Source organism: Lepidochelys kempii, chromosome 6, assembly GCF_965140265.1.
Source record: "Lepidochelys kempii isolate rLepKem1 chromosome 6, rLepKem1.hap2, whole genome shotgun sequence".
Classification (NCBI taxonomy): Eukaryota; Metazoa; Chordata; order Testudines; family Cheloniidae; genus Lepidochelys; species Lepidochelys kempii.
Window position 1 is genome coordinate 74,607,879 of NC_133261.1, and position 19,773 is coordinate 74,627,651.

At 43.5% G+C, this 19,773-nt stretch overlaps 1 protein-coding gene across 1 annotated transcript in view; it reads left to right on the top strand.

The window, feature by feature from the left end:
• Window positions 1-3,298: 3,298 nt before the first annotated feature.
• GPR176 (G protein-coupled receptor 176) overlaps window positions 3,299-19,773 on the top strand; it is an 86,455-nt gene continuing 69,980 nt past the window's right edge. The window contains exon 1 of the mRNA XM_073348814.1: window positions 3,299-4,442. Coding sequence (XP_073204915.1) covers window positions 4,214-4,442 — 229 coding nt within the window. The 5' untranslated portion in view covers window positions 3,299-4,213. The remainder of the gene's footprint in view (window positions 4,443-19,773) is intronic.

The following is a 19,773-nucleotide window of genomic DNA, read 5'->3' on the forward strand; positions in this document are numbered from 1 at the left end:
TGCAAATGGCAGGAATTCCAAATTTAAAAGGGGAGATGTAATGCAATACTAAACTGTATTATACTGCCATCACAAGGTGCCACTCTGTGTAACATACTTTATTTAAGCTAACCTCAGCCATGTCTGGCAGTACATTAAAGGAACTTAAACTGAACACATCTCTAGTGTCTCTCTTTGAGAAGGAAGCTCTGTAGCCAGTCTATGTATGCTATAAGGAGCCCGACCTGCTAGCAGCAGCTCTGCAACCTACCATGTGTAAGTTGTACATGACATTCTGTGTGGAGGATCTAAACGTTCTGATCCTGTCAATGATTTAGGTGGGTATGGATATGCTGCCACATGATGGAATTTTTATTTTTTCAGGTGTTTATTTTTTAAACCTAGGAAATTACACACACAAAATACATTGAAAGAACTTTATTAAGATCGCAAAATCAAGCACTCAAAAAATTACAAAATACCAGAATTAAGGTTGCCTCTGCAACCTAAACTCAGTTTCCTTGAGCATGTGCATTATGATGCAGTCTTTAACTACAGTATGTGATCACATACATATTTCCACAGGACCCCTGCCTCCTTCCATGTGCAGGATGGACATGCTCTGAGGGTGAATCAGGTTTGTGTACAGAAGGAGGAAGTAGGACTCCTGCCTCATTTGTTACAGAAATTGGAAGGTGTGTAGTGAGTGAGGGCTGCAGGAAGAGGGAAGGTGGTCTCAAGGTCAAGGCAGTTTAATGCTGCCCTGGAGAACTGGATTCTATTGTTTCCCCTTGTGATGGGGGTCAACCCCACACAAGGCCTGAAGGAGTTAAGGTGTCTAGGTGGGCCAATTAATTGCATACATTGAACCTGGAAGAGGAGCCAGGGCGTAATGAGGATTAATTAAAGCAGAAATGGAGCTGGAGAGGAATAGGAGGGGCCTGTATAAAGCCCAGTAGCTGTGTGTAGAAGGGGACTGTAGAGAGATAGAGGGCTGTAGTCACTTTCAGGGTGAGAGACAGCCAGGTAGAAAATAGCCTAAGGATATGGCAGTAAGATTTAGGATTTTGCAGAACTTGACTGCTTGTTGTAGGGTCCATGGGCTGGGGAAGTGGCACCATTAAGGGGCAATGAAAGAGAAGACTGCTGGGACAATGGGTCCCGAGAGACTTCGAGTGTCCTCCCCTTCCCAGAAGGGGAAGGCCAAAGGCCAAGCCACAAAGCGAGAGCAGTGGAGTCCCGGGTGTGTGAAAGGGGCGTTGCCCTGCAGAGCTAATCCCCAGACATGATCAGAAGGAGGTGCTCTAGCAGTGAGTAGAGCACTCTGTGACACCCTTTGCCAAAGAGTGCCTAGTAATGCTAGGTGAGTCATTTCAACTAAATTTTTCACAGGCAGTCACTAATTGTATGTTCCTCAATTTCTTGGTGCCTGACTTAATACTTCGGGGTCTGATTTACAGAAGTGATGAACAACCACAGCTGAAGTCTTGGGAGCTTGTACTTTGAACATATAAAGTACTTTGCCAAGAAACTCTGAAAAATCAAGTCCTAGGGGTCTCAAATTTTACCCAAAATTAATGGATACTTTTGAACTTCATCCCTCGGACGCAGTTCCCCAGCTGTAAAATGAGGATAACCGCCCTTCCTCTTCTCACAGGGGTGCTATGAAAATAAATTCATTAATGTTTGTGAAGCATTCTGATTCTATAGTGATGAGCACACAGAAAACCACATGAAGAAATTAATAATTCTGACTACAGAGCTGGCTTTGAATAGTATGATGTAAATAAGACCTGGGGCCACACACAGAAAAATGAAGAGGAAAACAAAACACTGAATAGTGAGCAGTGTCTGTCCCATGCACTGAATGAGGCAGAGGTCTGGGGGGTGATGGCGGCGGGAATTGGATGTGGATCAGGTAATTATAGACTTCATCATAATGCATCCATACAAATGGACTGTAATAAGGTTGTTAGGTAACGCTAATTCTGGCATTTACTAACTTTTGAGTGCTTAACTTTGTAACCTTAATATTCTTCTAATATAATTTATTGGTGTGTGACTTTAGCAATACAGTGTGATCATGTAATTAAAGACTATTATAATGCATAGTTGCCAGAGATAAAGTTTAGGTTAAGACTAAAGAAAGAGCAGACTTTATTTTGTATCATATTTTTAAAAATCTGGTGTTATGGGAAGGTTAGAATAAAGAGAGTTGCATTTTTCTTTGAATGAGTTAAAGTTCATGGTCATCCCCATTCTTTCAGGGATGGAGTTCCTGATTTGCTGACCAATTACTGTGAAAGTTGTCTTTCCTACACACATGAGCTCACTTTTGAGGTTGACAATTTAAATTTTCTTGTGGAACATAGCTGTCATAAGAAATCATGATCACAGAGGGTGAGATGGTTCCTGTGCAACCTGCTGTCTGTTGGCTATTTTCCCTATTCACAACAGGGAAATGCAGGTATAATAACTCAATTCACCAATCTTTACAACAAGAAATAATTGATTGCCAGTAGTTGAGAACCCCTTTACTTGCCCATGTTAATGTAACATATTTAAAAATGTAACTATATATCTGAACACTTGAAAATTACTTATGTTGCCGGCACCCAGTGCCGAGAGGCTGAACAACAGCTTGAGTGGTAAATCTTCCATCCCCTTGAGTTACCTAGTGGCCATGCCCCAGTGTTCCCAACACTTACACTTGAAAATTTACTGGGAACCTTAAAACATATATTTTCAAAAAGATATTACTCAGATTTTAATCAGCCAGGAAGCTAAAATTTCACCCAATTTAAGAGCCAAATTTGCAAAATTACTTTATCTCAACTGCTTATAATTTGCATGCACTGTTATTTGTGCAATGAAACAACAGAATGTGCATGTCCAAACACCTCTATCAGCCAGTTAAAAGCTACTTACTCTGCATGAACAGATATGTTCAGGCAGCTTCAGAGATATTTTTGGAAATTTGACCCTAGACATTACAGGACTGGTTTGCACAAATATAAATTTGGAAACTCCTAATTTTGAACAAAATAAAAATTACCAGCAGAAGCTGACAATAAAATACTTTCCCTCTCCCTCCTAATATTTAGAATTATTTTAGATATTGAAACTTTCCCCCTTCAGAAAATAAACTTCTGCTTTTCCTCTGTTTTTCTCAAGCACATTGAGCTGACAGCTCCACAAGCAAGATGGCTGCCATCAAAAACCAGAGCCTTCAGCTGAGGGTCATGTGATCTAGTCTCTCTTCTTTAGGATCTCTATGAACACAGCAGCAAACAGTCTAGCAGCCAGTGCTGCAAGCAGACTTGCTGAAAGCTCTGAAGACTTGAAGGTTTTTTGCAATCTGTGGAGCATCAAGAATACAGATAGATGAAATGCATGTTGATTGTATTACTTGGATGCTCTCTTATGTATTACAATTTTTAAAGAGAATTGTGCTTGATCTGGGGGTACACTCACAGAAGGTCACATAGGATTATGGTGGGCTTTGTTTTGTTTTTTTTTGGTTCATTGAAGACTGGAGTGGTATCTGTTTTAGGATTTAAAAAATTATATTTCATGGGAAACAGCTGGTGCTCTGTGGAAGCCATTGAACATTCATTTACTTTCCTCTGAATGGAATTTAAGTATCTTCTCACTATGAAGACCATATATGCAAAATTAATTCATTTTTCACAGTAAGAAAAGTGGATATAGTGTGTTAGGACAGTTGTAGGGGACTTGGCACTGAAAAAGAGATGCCTTTCCTCTCTTTTGTGAAAAAGCTAAGCAAAGACTGAGAACAGGGGAAAAAACATAGTTGATTTTTCTGTAAGTTTTCCAATCCTATTTTAATGTACAATAAATTGGTTTTATTGTGATCTGCTGGGAAGGTGACGTATGGTGTGGACTGGATTTTTCTCATTCATGTTTGTTGTGGTAAAACATGCTGAGGAAACACTGTGACATGGAGAAACAAGAAATATGGGAAAAGTAATAGCAGGACAGAGTCATGTTTTTCTCCCTTCTTTCCTTTCCTGAGTATAATGATTCATGAGGTAGAGACATGACAAGTCAAACCTGCTTTCCAGGACAGAAATTCAGTGAAGACTTTGCTGCGTACAATGAACTTGGCTTTATTCACAAAAGCAGTTCTTTTGCCTGTACGCTCTGTTCAGTGAAAAGCATTGGTTCAATCATGTGTGATTATTAGGTAGGGAGAAGGAAGAAAACACTCACCATGGGGTACAATGGAAGCTGGATTTCAAGGAATGAAAGTGACCATGCCCTCTATCAGGATGTTACCAGAGCTGTAGAAATTAGCAATGTGTCTAATACACAAATTGCGTGGAACAATAGAAGCTACAATGGGATTGGACTCTTGGAAAATGGGGAGTACAGTGAGGAGCAAACCTACAGACATTTCACTACCACTGTGCAAATTGTCATCTTTATAGGCTCTCTGCTGGGTAAGTAAGCATTGTTGCAGTTTTTCTGTTATGTGAGTTTACTGGTGGCTGCAGTCTGTGACCCAGCCCAGCAAATAATTACTGTGGTCACAAATTACTACCACATGGGCATCTCTTTTTTGTCATTTCAGGTTCTTGCTGTCTCCTCAAGTGGAATTAATAAAGTGTGCCTTTGAGTTTTCTGTAGGTTTCTGATGCTCTCTGTAATATAGATTACTGCTGTCAAAATTAGTCAGTTGAAATTGCCTTGATATGCATATGTATTATTTAGTAAACTTTCCCTTGGGAACTCAAATAGATGGAAGGATAATGCATTGATTGTGCTCTTATTTTCAAAGGTAATGGGATATACAGTAATTATAATAGAAATTAATTTAAAATGTTTGGGATAAATGATACTGAATTTTTATATTTGAGACTGTCCATTTTACATTGATCTCCTGCAGATTTCAATTGAATCCTTTGTAAATGTTCTTTGGGCTGTACATTCAGTTATCTGGGTGATATTGTACTTATTTGCCATCTAATAGCTAACAAACTAAACTTAATTAAGGTCCTGTACCGTTTAGATACATGGTAGTAACTGCTAACTTTAACTTTAAACATCTGTGTATATTTGCTTTATAAGGATTTGCAGTGTGGCATTTTGTTATCAGTTACATTTGCTTTTCTTTCAAGAGACAAGGCAAGACAGGCATTAGAAACGGTTTTGTCTGTCATACCTGTAGGTAATCTTTGATTTATACAGTTTGGGAGGTCAATAAATTAGATTTTAATAAAATGCCACTAGTAGGTAAGTCATGCAAAGCCAGTTATTTTAATAAGATGAGACTTTTTCACACAGGAGCTGATCCTGAGAGCTACTAAGCACCTGTGGCTTTGACAGTTCTAGGGGACTTGCAGATGGTCCCCACCTCTCAGGATGAGGCTACAGTCTTTTGGACACAACTAACTGAACATTTTCAGTGGTGCTAGGATATATTTTGGTGGGGGTGCTGATAATTTAAAAAATTAACTTCTCCCTGGTAACAATTCATATTTCTTTTGTCTATCTTAAATGATTATACTGAATAGTTTCCTTTCTTATTCTGTATTCAGAATAGTCTTGTGATAAAGACGTTGGACTGGGACTTATATTCAAGTTAAATTTCTAGCTCTGCCACAGCATTGCTGTGTGACATTGAATAAGTCACTTAGTCCTTAGGTTCCCCATCTGTAAAATGGGGATAATTCTTCTTTTCTTCTGCCTTTTGTCTGTCTTGTCTATTCAGACTATAAGCTCTTTGTGGTATGGATTCTCTTATTAGGAGTTTGTACAGTTCCTAGCACAGTGGATCCACAGACTCTGTCAAAGTGTCTAGGTGGTATTGTAATACAAGTAATGATATGTAGACTCAGTTAAGCCCCAGTCCTAATATTGGCATTCATGAGTCAGACTCCAAAAAAATCAGACTTAAAAATTAGATTTTTAAAATACAATTCATTTGCCTTCTGTTTCTTGAGGCTTTAGAATACCATGGGGTTATCTATTCAGATTTTTCTCTACAGGCATGAGAGCTAAAAACTTACTTTCATGTAATTGGTGTCTTCCCGGGAGTTGGGCTTTAAGGAAAAATACTGAATCTCAAAAGACTTATCATAAAATCATGAGAGTTGGCAACATTGCAATCTGATTCATCCAGCAAGACCCCTGGTGAAGTAACTGAGGCTCTGACGTTGGTGCGAGGGTGCATCTGCAGATTAGATTGTAGTCTGGGGCCTTTGTCAGCTTCCTTTGTCTGTGCAGGTCTTTCACACAACAAAAAAGGAGGGGAAAACTTTTTTTTAAAAGGAAAATGTGATTGTAAATCAACAAAAATGGGTAGGGGGCTTGGCACAGGTGTAGTACCTAAAACTACTTCTACCTCTTATTTTTTTAAAGTAAATTCTCCCTATATATGTCTCTGCTGCACTGAATCACTACCTATTTTAAGGTTTCAGAGTAACAGCCGTGTTAGTCTGTATTCGCAAAAAGAAAAGGAGGACTTGTGGCACCTTAGAGACTAACCAATTTATTAGAGCATAAGCTTTCGTGAGCTACAGCTCACTTCCTCAGATGCAAGTCTGTATCTGTACAAGTTTTTTCATGCAGTTGATAGATTTCCACTCCATACGGCTAAATGCAGTGCCTTGCATAATGACAGGTTTCAGAGTAACAGCCGTGTTAGTCTGTATTCGCAAAAAGAAAAGGAGGACTTGTGGCACCTTAGAGACTAACCAATTTATTAGAGCATAAGCTTTCGTGAGCTACAGCTCACTTCCTCAGATGCATCTGAGGAAGTGAGCTGTAGCTCACGAAAGCTTATGCTCTAATAAATTGGTTAGTCTCTAAGGTGCCACAAGTCCTCCTTTTCTTTTTACCTATTTTAAGTACTTATGACTTCCTATTACCATAATATCTGAATACCTCCCACCATTGAATGTACTTATCTTCACAATGCCCCTGTGTGGTAGGGAAGTTTGACTATTTCCATTTTACAGATAGGAGACTGAATCACAAAGAGCTAAGAGACGAAGGGCAGGCAAACTTTTTGGCCTGGGGGCCATGTTGGGTTTCCAAAATTGTATGGAGGGCCAGTTAGTGGAAGCTGTGTCTCCCCAAACAGTCAGGCGTGGCCTGGCCCCCGCCTCCTATCTGACCCCTGTCCCCTAAACACCCCCAGACCCCTCACCCCTGACTCCCCCCTGCTGCCCCATCCAACTCCCTCCCCCCCTCATTCCTGACTTGCCCCCCGGGACCGCTGACCACTCCCCTCCACAACTCCCCTGCCCTCTATCCAACCCCCTTACCGCACTGCCTGGAGCACTGGTGGCTGGCGGCACTTACCGGGTCAGGCCTCGGCTCTGCAACTGTGCTGCCCAGAGTGTTGCGCCGGTGGCATGGCACACTGAGACTGTGGGGGAGGGGGAACAGCAGGGGAGGGGCTGGGGGCTAGCCTCCCGGGCCAGGAGCTCAGGGGCCGTGCAGGAGGGTCCTGTGGGCCATAGTTTGCCCACCTCTGGACTAGCCCAAGGTCACACAGGAAGTCTGTAACCCAGAGAAGGGAATTGAACCCCACTCCCTTGAGTTCCAGGCTAGTGCCCTAATCACTGAATCATTCTTCCTGTCTGACAGAATAGCTGTGTACAGATATTGCAGATAACACTGTGTTGAATGATATTTCAGGATGTAGAGGGTTCAACTCCTGATAGTTTGTCATTTGTTTCAGGCCACTTGAATGGAAGCTCATCCTACAAACATTTAAGCATGTTCTTATCTTCCCATGGTAAAGTTATTGCAAATGCTTAAATATTTGCTAGATTAGGTGTCTATGGTGTGGAATTACTTTGTAATCTTTAAGATTAAACCCTGTGAAACTGTAACTGTAATATAAACCTAGGGACCAGATCCACAAATCAGTACTCATGTGAGCAGCCTCATTACCTTAAATACCCGTATGTAGATTGAGCCCTACAAGAAAATTTAACAGTAACAGGTCTTCTTTTAAAGAGAGATGTACAATTTTTTTTTTCATACCTGTGACTTGTGGGAAGACTTGTAACAGTAGGTGGTGTATTTCATAGAATCATAGAATATCAGGGTTGGAAGGGACCCCAGAAGGTCATCTAGTCCAACCCCCTGCTCAAAGCAGGACCAATTCCCAGTTAAATCATCCCAGCCAGGGCTTTGTCAAGCCTGACCTTAAAAACCTCCAAGGAAGGAGATTCTACCACCTCCCTAGGTAACGCATTCCAGTGTTTCACCACCCTCTTAGTGAAAAAGTTTTTCCTAATATCCAATCTAAACCTCCCCCACTGCAACTTGAGACCATTACTCCTCGTTCTGTCATCTGCTACCATTGAGAACAGTCTAGAGCCATCCTCTTTGGAACCCCCTTTCAGGTAGTTGAAAGCAGCTATCAAATCCCCCCTCATTCTTCTCTTCTGCAGGCTAAACAATCCCAGCTCCCTCAGCCTCTCCTCATAACTCGTGTGTTCCAGACCCCTAATCATTTTTGTTGCCCTTCGCTGGACTCTCTCCAATTTATCCACATCCTTCTTGAAGTGTGGGGCCCAAAACTGGACACAGTACTCCAGATGAGGCCTCACCAATGTCGAATAGGTGTGTTAGTTTTTCCTGTTATATGTGAAGAGGTTGTTAGTGTGAATGGTTTTGATATTTGACTTTAGTCTTCTACACAGAGTAAACAAACAGCTCCAGTAGTTTTTTCTTTATGGCTAATGTTAAAAATACATTAACAGTACATTCTCAGATATATTTTATAATTTAATTGACAATATTAGATTAACAAATGTTAGTTTGCTGGAAATGGGTTTGGATCCCAGATGTCACTAGCCTGCCAAGGCCTGAATATGGAAGTGACCTTTAAATATGCGACAGTAGGTTTAACTGGAAGACACAAACCAAAAATATAAGAAGGGCATGCAGTGATGTGGGGCTCATTATTATTTTTTTTTAAATGTGTAAATATTTTGAATAACCTTCATTTTCTACTTTAGTATTTTTGACATTAGTAATAAAGAATCAGAAAATGCCAGGTTTTGATTGGACAAACATGAACTTTGGTCTAAAAATCCTTTTATAAACTAGTGCGGTTAAATGTAAGAATTGCTGCTATTAAAGATGATTATGTTAATGTAGCAGTCAGACTTGTGCCACAGTTTTACAACAACAAAAAACATTGAGTTTTTGGGTTTTATTCTACCGGCCTTTCTCTCAGGAAACCCACCACTCTTCCTTCTCCACTGCCAGTGTGGATGGCTGTGCCTTAAGTGCAACAGGTAGATGGATCACTGTGGTCAGGTTCTTGACTGGAAGGAAGGGGAGAAGTTTCCTAGCAAGCTGGATGTGAAAGGAGGCATTTTTAGATACTTCTGCTACCTAGTTACCAAACTTAGTCAAACAGAACCCTGAGACTTTACACCACTTTGATAAAGGGAGGCTGTATGCCTTCAGTGGAAGGGGGGAGACAACATCTTGGGTAGCTCTTCAAAGAGTTTCTCTTTTTCAGCCAGCACTACTTCAGTCTTGCCTGGGTACAGCTTCAGCTCATCATCCAAGAGCTGATTTCTTGTAGGAATTCCAACATTTTAGTCGTAATGGTAGTTGCATCATTTCAGAATAAGATGTATACTTGTGTAGCATCAGCATACTATTGACAGCTGAGCCTGTAGTATCTTGCTGGCTTTGCCAGTGGAGCTGAAGAGAAGAAGGGGGTAGCATGGATCCCTGTGGGACCCTGCGGGTGAAGGCCTTTGGAGAGAAGGAGCAGTTATTCATCACCGCTCTGAGCTCTTTTGCAGAGGAACAATTGCAGCTATTGTAGTGCTGGGACATCATCTCATGTGAAATCATGTAGGTATGTTAGCAATACCTTTTGGTCCACTGTGTCAATAACTGCATAAAATTCCAGCAGTATGATCATGGAGGTCTTATGGTCCTGGACACAGGCAAGAAGGTTGTCTTTTCATGCTACTAGAGCTGTCTCAGTAGCTGTGCCCTTGTCTGAATGCTTATTGTGAGGCATCCAAGATGTAGGCTGATGTTGTTGGTGCTTGTTGGCTACTTCTTTCTCAGTTATTTTGCCCAGGAATAGGAGCTTTGAGACGAGATGGTAGTTAGAGAGGTCTTCAAGGTTGAGTGATTGAATTCTTGAGAATTGGGCAACTATGGCAGTTTTTATGGAGTTTGGTAGGTATGCAGCTCTGATGGAGGAACTGGCTATCTCTATTAGTTACTCCTGAGGGCATTCTGTGCCAAAAAAATAAAAATTCGAGGCCCAATATTTTAAAATTCTACAACATTTATTTGTCAATAAATGTGGAAGCTCCAGCATGGCATTGGGGAGCACAGGCCACTGGCTGGCTGCACAGAGGTGGGAGATCACTCTGCAGCTCCCACCCAGGACATGAACTCAGCAGTAAGGTTGCACCCAACCCTGACACAGCGCAAGGGCTGGGCCTGCCCCCGAAATACCCCAGGGCCCTGTCCCTCCGTGCCAGATGCACAAGGTGTGGGCAGGCAGGTTCAGCCTGGCAGGATCCAAATATGGAGGGGCTTAGTGTGGGGTGATCCAGGTGTGGGTTGAGAGGGTTCTCTGTGGGGCAATCTGGGTGTAGGCAGCTTGGTGGGGGATCTGGGGAGGGGTGTGTGTGTGGGGGGGGATCTGGATGCGCAGAGGCTTATTGGGGGTGGGTCTGGGTGCAACAGTAATGGGACTCTGCAGGGGGGTCCAGGTGAAGGTGAAGGGAAGTGATTATTCCCCTCTATTCAGCACTGGTGAGGCCACAACTGGAGTATTGCGTCCAGTTTTGGGCCACCCACTACAGAAAGGATGTGGACAAATTGGAGAGAATGCAGTGGAGGGCAACAAAAATGATCAGGGAGCTGGGGCACATGACTTATGAGGAGAGGCTTAGGGAACTGGGCTTGTTTAGGCTGCAGAAGAGAAGAGTGAGGGGGGATTTGATAGGGGCCTTCAACTACCTGAAGGGGGGCGTTCCAAAGAGGAAGAAGCGAAGCTGTTCTCAGTGGTGGCAGATGACACACAGAACAATGTGCAATGGTCTCAAATTGTAGTGTTGGAGGTCTAGGTTGGATATTACGAAACACTATTTCACTAGGAGGGTGGTGAAGCACTGGAATGGGTTACCTAGGGCGGTGGTGGAATCTCCATCCTTAGAGGTTTTTAAGGTCTGGCTTGACAAAGCCCTGGCTGGGCTGATTTAGTTGGGGTTGGCCCTGCTTTGAGCAGGGAGTTGGACTAGATGACCTCCTGAGGTCTCTTCCAACCCTAATCTTCTATGATTGATAAGGTGGTTGGGATTCGGGGGGGGGGTCTGGGTGTGTGGGTGGGGGTCCAGATGGTGGGGGAGTGGGACTCAGTGGGGGTGGGGATCCAGTTGCAGCTGATTGTAGCTTGGTGGGGGTGGGGATCTGGGTGTGGGTGGCTCATCAGGGTGGTCCAGGTGCAGGGGGAGTGGGGCTCAACACGGGGAGTTCTGGGAGTGTGCGTGGGGGGGACGTTCAGCAGGAGGGTCTGGGTATGAGGGGGTCTGGATGCACAGGGATTGGGCAGATGGGGGAGCAGCTCCCCATACAACGATCCTTCCCCCTGCAGCTGAGGAGCGATGGCTGCAGGAAGCAGGATGGGGGAGTTTGCTGAGTTCCTGAAGCCTGGGAAGAAATCTGGGGGTGGCTCTAACCAGGCCCCGGATGCCGTGCAGGGGAAGAGGAAGTCCCGTCCTGCCCAGCCGGGACTAGCATCTGAGCTGGGTGTAGCGTAGGAGCTGCCAGCCGGGTCTTCCCTCGTCCCGCCCCCTGCCCCACAGTGATTTAGCTGCCTTGGGCACCCAAAACATGCAGCTGGTTAGGGTCACATGGCTGCTGTTGTGGCTTTCCTTTCCTTTCCTTTCCTTTCCTTTCCTTTCCTTTCCTGTCAGAAAGTCATTTTTCTGCGGGGAAGCAAAGAAATCTGTGGGGGAAATTAATTCTGTGCGTGTTCAGTGGCGCAGAATTGCCTCAGAAGTCATTAGTAATGGGTATACTTGTTCTTGACTGGCTTTCCCCACCCAGGAGGGGAATGGATCTCTTTCACTGGTTGTGGCGCAAATATTTTTTTCAGAGCTTCTTGAACTTTGGCATATGTGATGGGGCCAAATTCTCTCAGGAGTGATGTGGATAATGTGATCCAGTGAGGGGTAGAATTTTCTTTCAGTTAGTTCCATACATATTCGGTTGGTCTTATCAGCGAAGCATGCTTTCAGTCTTCACACTTGTTAGCCCAGACATCAGAATCAAGACTTTGCTATCTCAGATAAGCCAGTTTATTAGGTGAAATAGCTCTACTGGCTATGATTCTGCTGCATTGATTGTGGTGGAGAGAAGGCTTGTTTAACTGCATTGGTATAGTCCTGTAAGAGATGTTTGTGCTATTGACAGATGGATTCAGATTTTTTTTTTAACCACTGTTTTAACTTTCTGCCTGTGCATTTCATCTACTGTAGTTCATCTCTGAACATGGTGATCTTTGTCATTATGGGGGGAGTGAGAGTGGATATTAAGCGATTGTACTGTTATACTGACTCATTGGCTTTATGTTTGTGTGTCATTCTCCTAGCGAGTTCAGGAGCCTTCATGGGCACAACAGTTTTAGTTGGCCCTAGTGAGAAGGAGGGGATGGATTCAAATGGATAGCCGTCTTTGAGACACAGACCTAACAGTAGACACCTTTTATCCCCATTTGGTTCAGCTGCTTCCAACAGGCTGGCTCCTACATACTCCACTTCATAGCCTCCTCCTCACTGAGCTGCAGTTGGCTCAGTCTTCAGATGGTGACCACGGGTGTGTCCTGCCACATAGTTTGGCCATACTGAAAGCTTCCCATATAGATTCAGAATGGCTACTGAACACACATTGTGACTACATACCCCAGATTCTGGATGGTTCTGGCTCCTCCACTCTGCCTGGCTCCAGCAAGTCTGTAGGCACATAGCCGCCCCCCCCCCAAGAAACTATATAGCTTTGCCATTGTTTCTTCCCTTGTTTGCAGTCATTAAGGACATTACACGGCAAAAGGAGATTTTATGTTACAAATTAAATTATGTAAGATAAACAGTTATATTTGTAAGCTTTTCTCTGAAAATTCTGGGAGAGGTAACAGATTCCTTAGGAAGGCCAGCCTTACAGTTTAAGAAATTCTGCAGTATGTATGTTTGCTCTGGTGAGATATAGTTTGAGGTCAACTACCTAGTGCATACTGCTCATCTCTATGAACAGCAGAACTCTTATCTCAGATCTGGTGCTTTTTTTATGCTGATAAGTTGTAGGTGTCATTTATCTAGCATACTATCAGTTAACTCATGTCTTGTTTACCCACAAACTTGCATCAGTTTAATTAAACTAATTTAGTTTAACCATTGTAAAAAGTTGTTTGGACCCTCTTATTTCAATTTTGAGAAGCTGGGTTCAGTTTACAAGTTTAAATTTACCTTTTGCACTGGCTTAAAATTACATTAAGATGACAACTGCAACTCTGTGTAGACAAGCCCCTAGTAATTCAGGATCTTATTGTTCCCTTCCGTATGCAAATCACACCCCTCCTGTTCTGAATGGAAAATGGCATCACTGGACACTGCAAAGGGTGCTCTGAGGGTTCATAGATCGTTACCCAGTGTGCTACACCCAATAATCACAACGGGGTGGAGAAGCAGAAAAGTTTATTTGAAGCTTCAAATAGGTACAGGGAGATTTGAATCTCAAATCCTGTACCCAGAGCAGGAAGTTACACAGGCTTTTATACATCCTTTTTCCCAGCATACTTATCCAATAGCAAGCTGCCCCAAGTATCCATATAGCCAGCCAATCCAGTTCCCAGCTAGTTCCCTGGTTCTCTGTATCATTTGTTAAACTATACATAAAGCTGCTTTATTCAGCATTGTTCTTCCATATCTGCCCTGTGTGGCCTTGCTTAGTTTCAGGCAGTCTGACTCTGCAGCATATTGTTGCAGATTCTCAGCATAACTGCTGTGTGTGTGCCTCCAGGCTGGGGGGGCCAAGGACACTTGGGCCTAGTACGCGGAGCTGCTGCGAGTGCCTCCAGGCGGGAGGGGGGCCAAGGACACCTGGGCCTAGTGCGAGGGGGCTTCATCGACACTCGTGGTCTTCCATCCCCTCGAGTTACCTAGTGGCCATGACCCAGTGTCCCCAACAAGACCATCATATGGATGGCTCAAGCCTCCCACTGATCCCCCTGGGATTCATTAGCATCCCAGGGGTTCACAGGGTTGTAGGCAGGTCACATAGCCTGACCTGCAAAGAGGCACACCCCACCAGCCTGATAGAATGATCTGGGAGAAAGCTCTGAACTCTGTGGCTATTCCCTCCTCAGATTTTCCTGCTGGAGGGGAGGACTGGGTTTCCTTTTTCACCACAGCTCTTCTCAGCTTGGAACATTTGACACAGATTTGGTCTATAAAAATGTTCAGGCTGATCGTTGGCAGAGTTTATCTAAAAGAGGGTGAGGGTGTGTGTGTGTGTGTGTGTGTGTATTTTGCTTATTCAAAACTGAGCATAATTAGACATTATAAAGCCAGTGTCATGGAGACAACTTGCTAGTTATAGCACTTCATTGATCTATGATTTTTTTCCCCCTCTAACTTGTTCATGAAGCTGCAGTTTTAGAATATACATCAATGATTTTTCTTCTTTTTGGAAGGGCAGGGTATTCCAGAAACTTTCTTTATATGGTGTGGAGAATCAGGGAGTTATGTATATTATTTTTTTATAAATATCATGTGCACCTCAGTTTACCTGTGTAATATTATCCCTCATGGCTGCATTGAGTTAAATCAAAGGAGGCTGGAATAGGGTGGGGTAGGAGTCGGGGGACCAACAGGAAACCAAACAATGGCAAACATAAGAGACCTTATTAAGGGCACAAGAGCAAACTATCCCACCATGTAGGAAAGATAGGAAGTGTGGGAATAGACCTCACTGGTTTAACCAGGAGATCTTCAGTGCTCTGAAACTCATAAAAGAGACCGACAAAAAGTGGAGACTAGGTCAAATTACAAAGGATGAATATAAACAAATAACACAAGTATGTAGGGACAAAATTAGAAAGGCTAAGGCACAAAACTAGATTAAACTAGAGAAAACATTCTATAAATACATCAGAAGCAAGAGGAAGACTAAGGACAGGGTAGGCTTGTTACCAATGGGGGAGGGGAACAATAATAGAAAACGTGGAAATGGCAGAAGTGCTAAATTACTTTGTTTTAAGTTTTCACCAAAAAAGGTAGTAGTGATTGGACATCTAACATAGTGAAGGCCAGTGAAAATGAGGTAGTCAGAGGCTAAAATAGTGAAAAAACAAGTTTAAAAATTACTTAGACAAGTTAGATATCTTCAAGTCACCAGGGCCTGATGAAATGCATCCTAGAATACTCAAGGAGCTGACTGAGGCGATATTTGAGCCATTAGTGATCATCTTCGAAAAGTCATGGAAAAGGGCAAATATAGTGCCTATCTATAAAAAGGGAAATAAGGACAACCCGGGGAATTACAGACTAGTCAACTTAACTTCAGTACCCAGAAAGATAATGGAGCAAATAATTAAGCAATCAGTTTGCAAACACCTAGAAGATAATAAGGTGATAAGTAACAGAATGGATTTGTGAAGAACAAATCGTATCAAACCAACCTAATAGCTTTATCTGACAGGGTAACAAGCTTGTGGATGGGGGGAAGCAGTAGATATGGTGTATCTTGACTTTTGTAAGGCTTTGATACTGGCTTGCATGATCTTCTCATAAACAAACTAGGGAAATGTAACCTAGATCAGTGGTTCTCAAACTAAGGCCTCCGCTTGTTCAGGGAAAGCCCCTGGCAGGCCGGCCAGTTCGTTTACCTGCCGTGTCCGCAGGTTTGGCTGATCGCGGCTCCCACTGGCCGCGGTTCGCTGCTCCAGGCTGATGGGGGCTGCGGGAAGCTGGCCACCCTTCCCACAGCCCCCACTGACCTAGAGCGCAAACCGCAGCCAGTGGGAGCCGCGATCGGCCGAACCTGCGGACGTGGCAGGTAAACAAACTGGCCCGGCCCGCCAGGGGCTTTCCCTGAACAAGCGGTGGCCCTAGTTTGAGAACCACTGACCTAGATGGAGCTGCTATAAGGCGGGTGCATAACTGGTTGGAAAACTGTTCCAGACAGTAGTTATCAGTGGTTCACAGTCAAGCTGGAAGGGCTTATTAGGGTGACCAGATGCCCCAATTTTTATAGGGACAGTCCTGCTATTCAGGGCTTTTTTTCTTATATAGGCACCAATTACCCCCACCCTCTTTCCCAATTTTCACACTTGCTATCTGGTTACCCTAGGGCATATCAAGTGGTGTCCCGCAGGGATCAGTTCTGGATCCAGTTCTGTTCAGTATCTTCATCAGTGAGTTAGATAATGGCACAGAGAGTACACTTATAAAGTTTGCGGATGATACCAAGTTGGGAGGAGTTGCAAGTGCTTTGGAGGCTAGGATTAAAATTTAAAATGATCTGGACAAACTGGAGAAATGGTCTGAAATATGATGAAATTCAATAAGGACAAATGCAAAGTACTCCACTTAGGCAGGAACAATCAGTTGTACACATACAAAATGGGAAATGACTGCCTAGGAAGGGATCTGGGGGTCATAGTGGATCACAAGCTAAATATGAGCAAAGTGTGTAACACTTTTTTTGTTCGTTTGTGTGTGTTTTTTTGCACAATAAACGTCATTCTGGGATGTTATAGTAAGAATTTTGTAAGCAAGACATGAGAAGTAATTCTTCTGATCTACTCTGTGCTGGTTAGGTCTGAACTGGAGTATTGTGTCCAGTTCTGGGCACCACATTACAGGAAAGTTGTGGACAAATTGGAGAAAGTCCAGAGAAGGGTCTAGAAAACATGAGCTATGGGGGAAGATTGAAAATATTGGGTTTGTTTTATCTGGAGAAGAGAAGACTGAGAGGGGACATACCTTTTCAAGTACATAAAAGGTTTGTAAGAAGGAGGGAGAAAAATTGTTCTCCTTAACCTCTGAGGATAGGACAAGAAGCAATGGGCTTAAATTGCAGCAAGAGAGGTTTAGGTTGGACATTAGGGAAAAACTTACTAACTGTCAAGGTCATAGGCACTGAGTCCGTGGGTGCTCCAGGGCTAGAGCACCCATGGGGCAAAAAAAATTAATGGGTGCTTAGCACCCACTGGCAGCTAGTTACCCCCTCCCTCCCAGTGCCTACTGCCTGCTGCAATCAGCTGTTTTGCCATGTGCAGGAAGCTCTGGGAGGAATGGGGAAGAGCGGGGATGGGGAATGCTCAGGAGATGGGGTGGAACTGGACAGGAAGGGCAGGGGTGGAGATTTGGGAGAAGGGGTAGGGTGCGGTGGAGGCAGGGCCTGGGGCAAAGCAGAGGCGGGATGGGGGTGGGGGCTTGAGGGGAAGCGGTTGGGTGGGGTAGGGATTGAGCACCCCCCGGGCCCAGAGGAAACTGGCGCCTGTGGTCAGGGAGGTTAAGCACTGGAATAAATTGCCCAGGGAGGTTATGGAAACTCCATCATTGGAGATTTTTAAGTGCAGGTTAGATACACACCTTCAGGGATGGTCTAGATAAAACTTGTCCTGCCATGAGTGCAGGGGACTGGACTAGATGACCTCTTGAGGTCCCTTCCAGTCCGTCAATTCTATGAGTCTACAAGGTACCATCCAGAGAAAACCATGGTCCTCAGAGAAGCTATTTAATTGGGGAATGTCTCCAGGCTGACTCCAACTAGGCTGGCAAGGTTTACTCTTCCTAGGCCAAACCTAGGATCAAAGCGGTTGCTAAAACTTTAAAGATGCTGGCCTAAGGAAGAAACAGGGGTCAAGTGGGCTGTCAGCAGCTCCCTAGGGAGAGATGGAGACTGACACACTGAGAAGGAGATGCAGAAAGCAGGCTTTCTCTCCCAACGCAGAGATGGAGGTAACTGGGCTGAATGGAACTCACTAAGCTTGCAAGGAAAGAGTAACGTTTAGCTGGGGGGAGGTGAGGAATATGTGTACAGGATTCTTTGTTTTATCCCTTTGCTCTGAGTGCTGTGTGCCTTTGGTAAATAAGAGAGACAAGGAGGGTCAGGTAATATCTTTTATTGGACCAACTTCTGTTGGTGTGAGAGACAGGCTTTTGAGCCACACACAACTCTTCTTCAGATCTGTGAAAGGTACTCCCAGAGTCACAGCAACATGCAAGGTGGAACAGATTGTTTAGCATAAGATGCATCCGATGAAGTGAGCTGTAGCTCACGAAAGCTTATGCTCAAATAAATTGGTTAGTCTCTAAGGTGCCACAAGTACTCCTTTTCTTTTAGCATAAGTAGTTAGCACATATTGTAAGGGACCATTCAAGGTAGAGTGGCCCATTAACACCTCTGCAATTATAGGACAAAAAGAGGGGGGGTAATGGGTTACAGGTTGTTGTACTAAATCATAAATCCAGTGTCTTTCTTCAGGCCATGATTTTTAGTGTCTAGCAGAATAATGAATTTGAGCTCACAGGTTCATCTTTTGAAGGTGTTGTGCAGGTTTCCTTTGAGGATGAGGACTGATAGGTATATAGAGTGACCGCTTTGTGAAAAGTGTTCACCTTCAGATGATAGGGTGTTTTTGTCTTTTATCATTTTCCTAGGGTGTGAGTTCATTTGAGAGCACAGTGATTGTCTGGGTTCACCCACATAGTTGTTAGTGGGGCACTTAGAGCACAAAATGAGGTATACCACATGTTGTGATAGGCATGTGTGGGATCCATGGATCTTGAAAGGTGAATTATGGGGGACATTGTTGATCATTGTAGCAGTGGAGATATGTCTGCAGCTTTTGCATCTGATGTTCTGGCAGTCTGGTGCTGCTTTGAGTTGGTGTGTCCTGATCTGTGGGGTGTTTGCTTTTGATGATCTTGGAGAGGTGGACTTGGGGGGAAAGGGAGGGGTGTTCTGAAAGTCAGAAGTGGGGGTTCAGGAAATATTTCTTTCAAGATGGGGGGCGGTCCTCATCAAGTATGGATTGTAGTTGTTTGATAGGGTGTATGGGTTCCAGTGTGGGGTGGTTAGTAACAACTAGGGGTCTGGAGTCGGAGGTGGTTTTATTTCTGTATTGAAGCAGGTTCTTTTGGGGTATTTGGATGGCCCATTCCATGATGCGATCTAATTCTCTAATGGAGTGTCCTTGTTTGGTGAAGGTGGTTTTAAGTGGTGTTAAGGTATTGTCATAAATATAAAGGGAAGGGTAAACCCCTTTGAAATCCCTCCTGGCCAGAGGAAAAATCCTCTCATCTGTAAAGAGTTAAGAAGCTAAAGGTAACCTCGCTGGCACCTGACCAAAATGACCAATGAGGAGACAAGATACTTTCAAAAGCTGGGAGGAGGGAGAGAAACAAAGGGTCTCTGTCTGTCTATATGCTGTTTCTGCCGGGGATAGACCAGGAATGGAGTCTTAGAACTTTTAGTAAGTAATCTAGCTAGGTATGTGTTAGATTATGATTTCTTTAAATGTCTGAGAAAAGAATTGTGCTGAACAGAATAACTATTTCTGTCTGTGTATCTTTTTTGTAACTTAAGGTTTTGCCTAGAGGGATTCTCTATGTTTTGAATCTAATTACCCTGTAAGGTATCTACCATCCTGATTTTACAGAGGTGATTTCTTTACTTCTATTTTTATTAAAAGTCTTCTTGTAAGAAAACTGAATGCTTTTTCATTGTTCTCAGATCCAAGGGTTTGGGTCTGTGGTC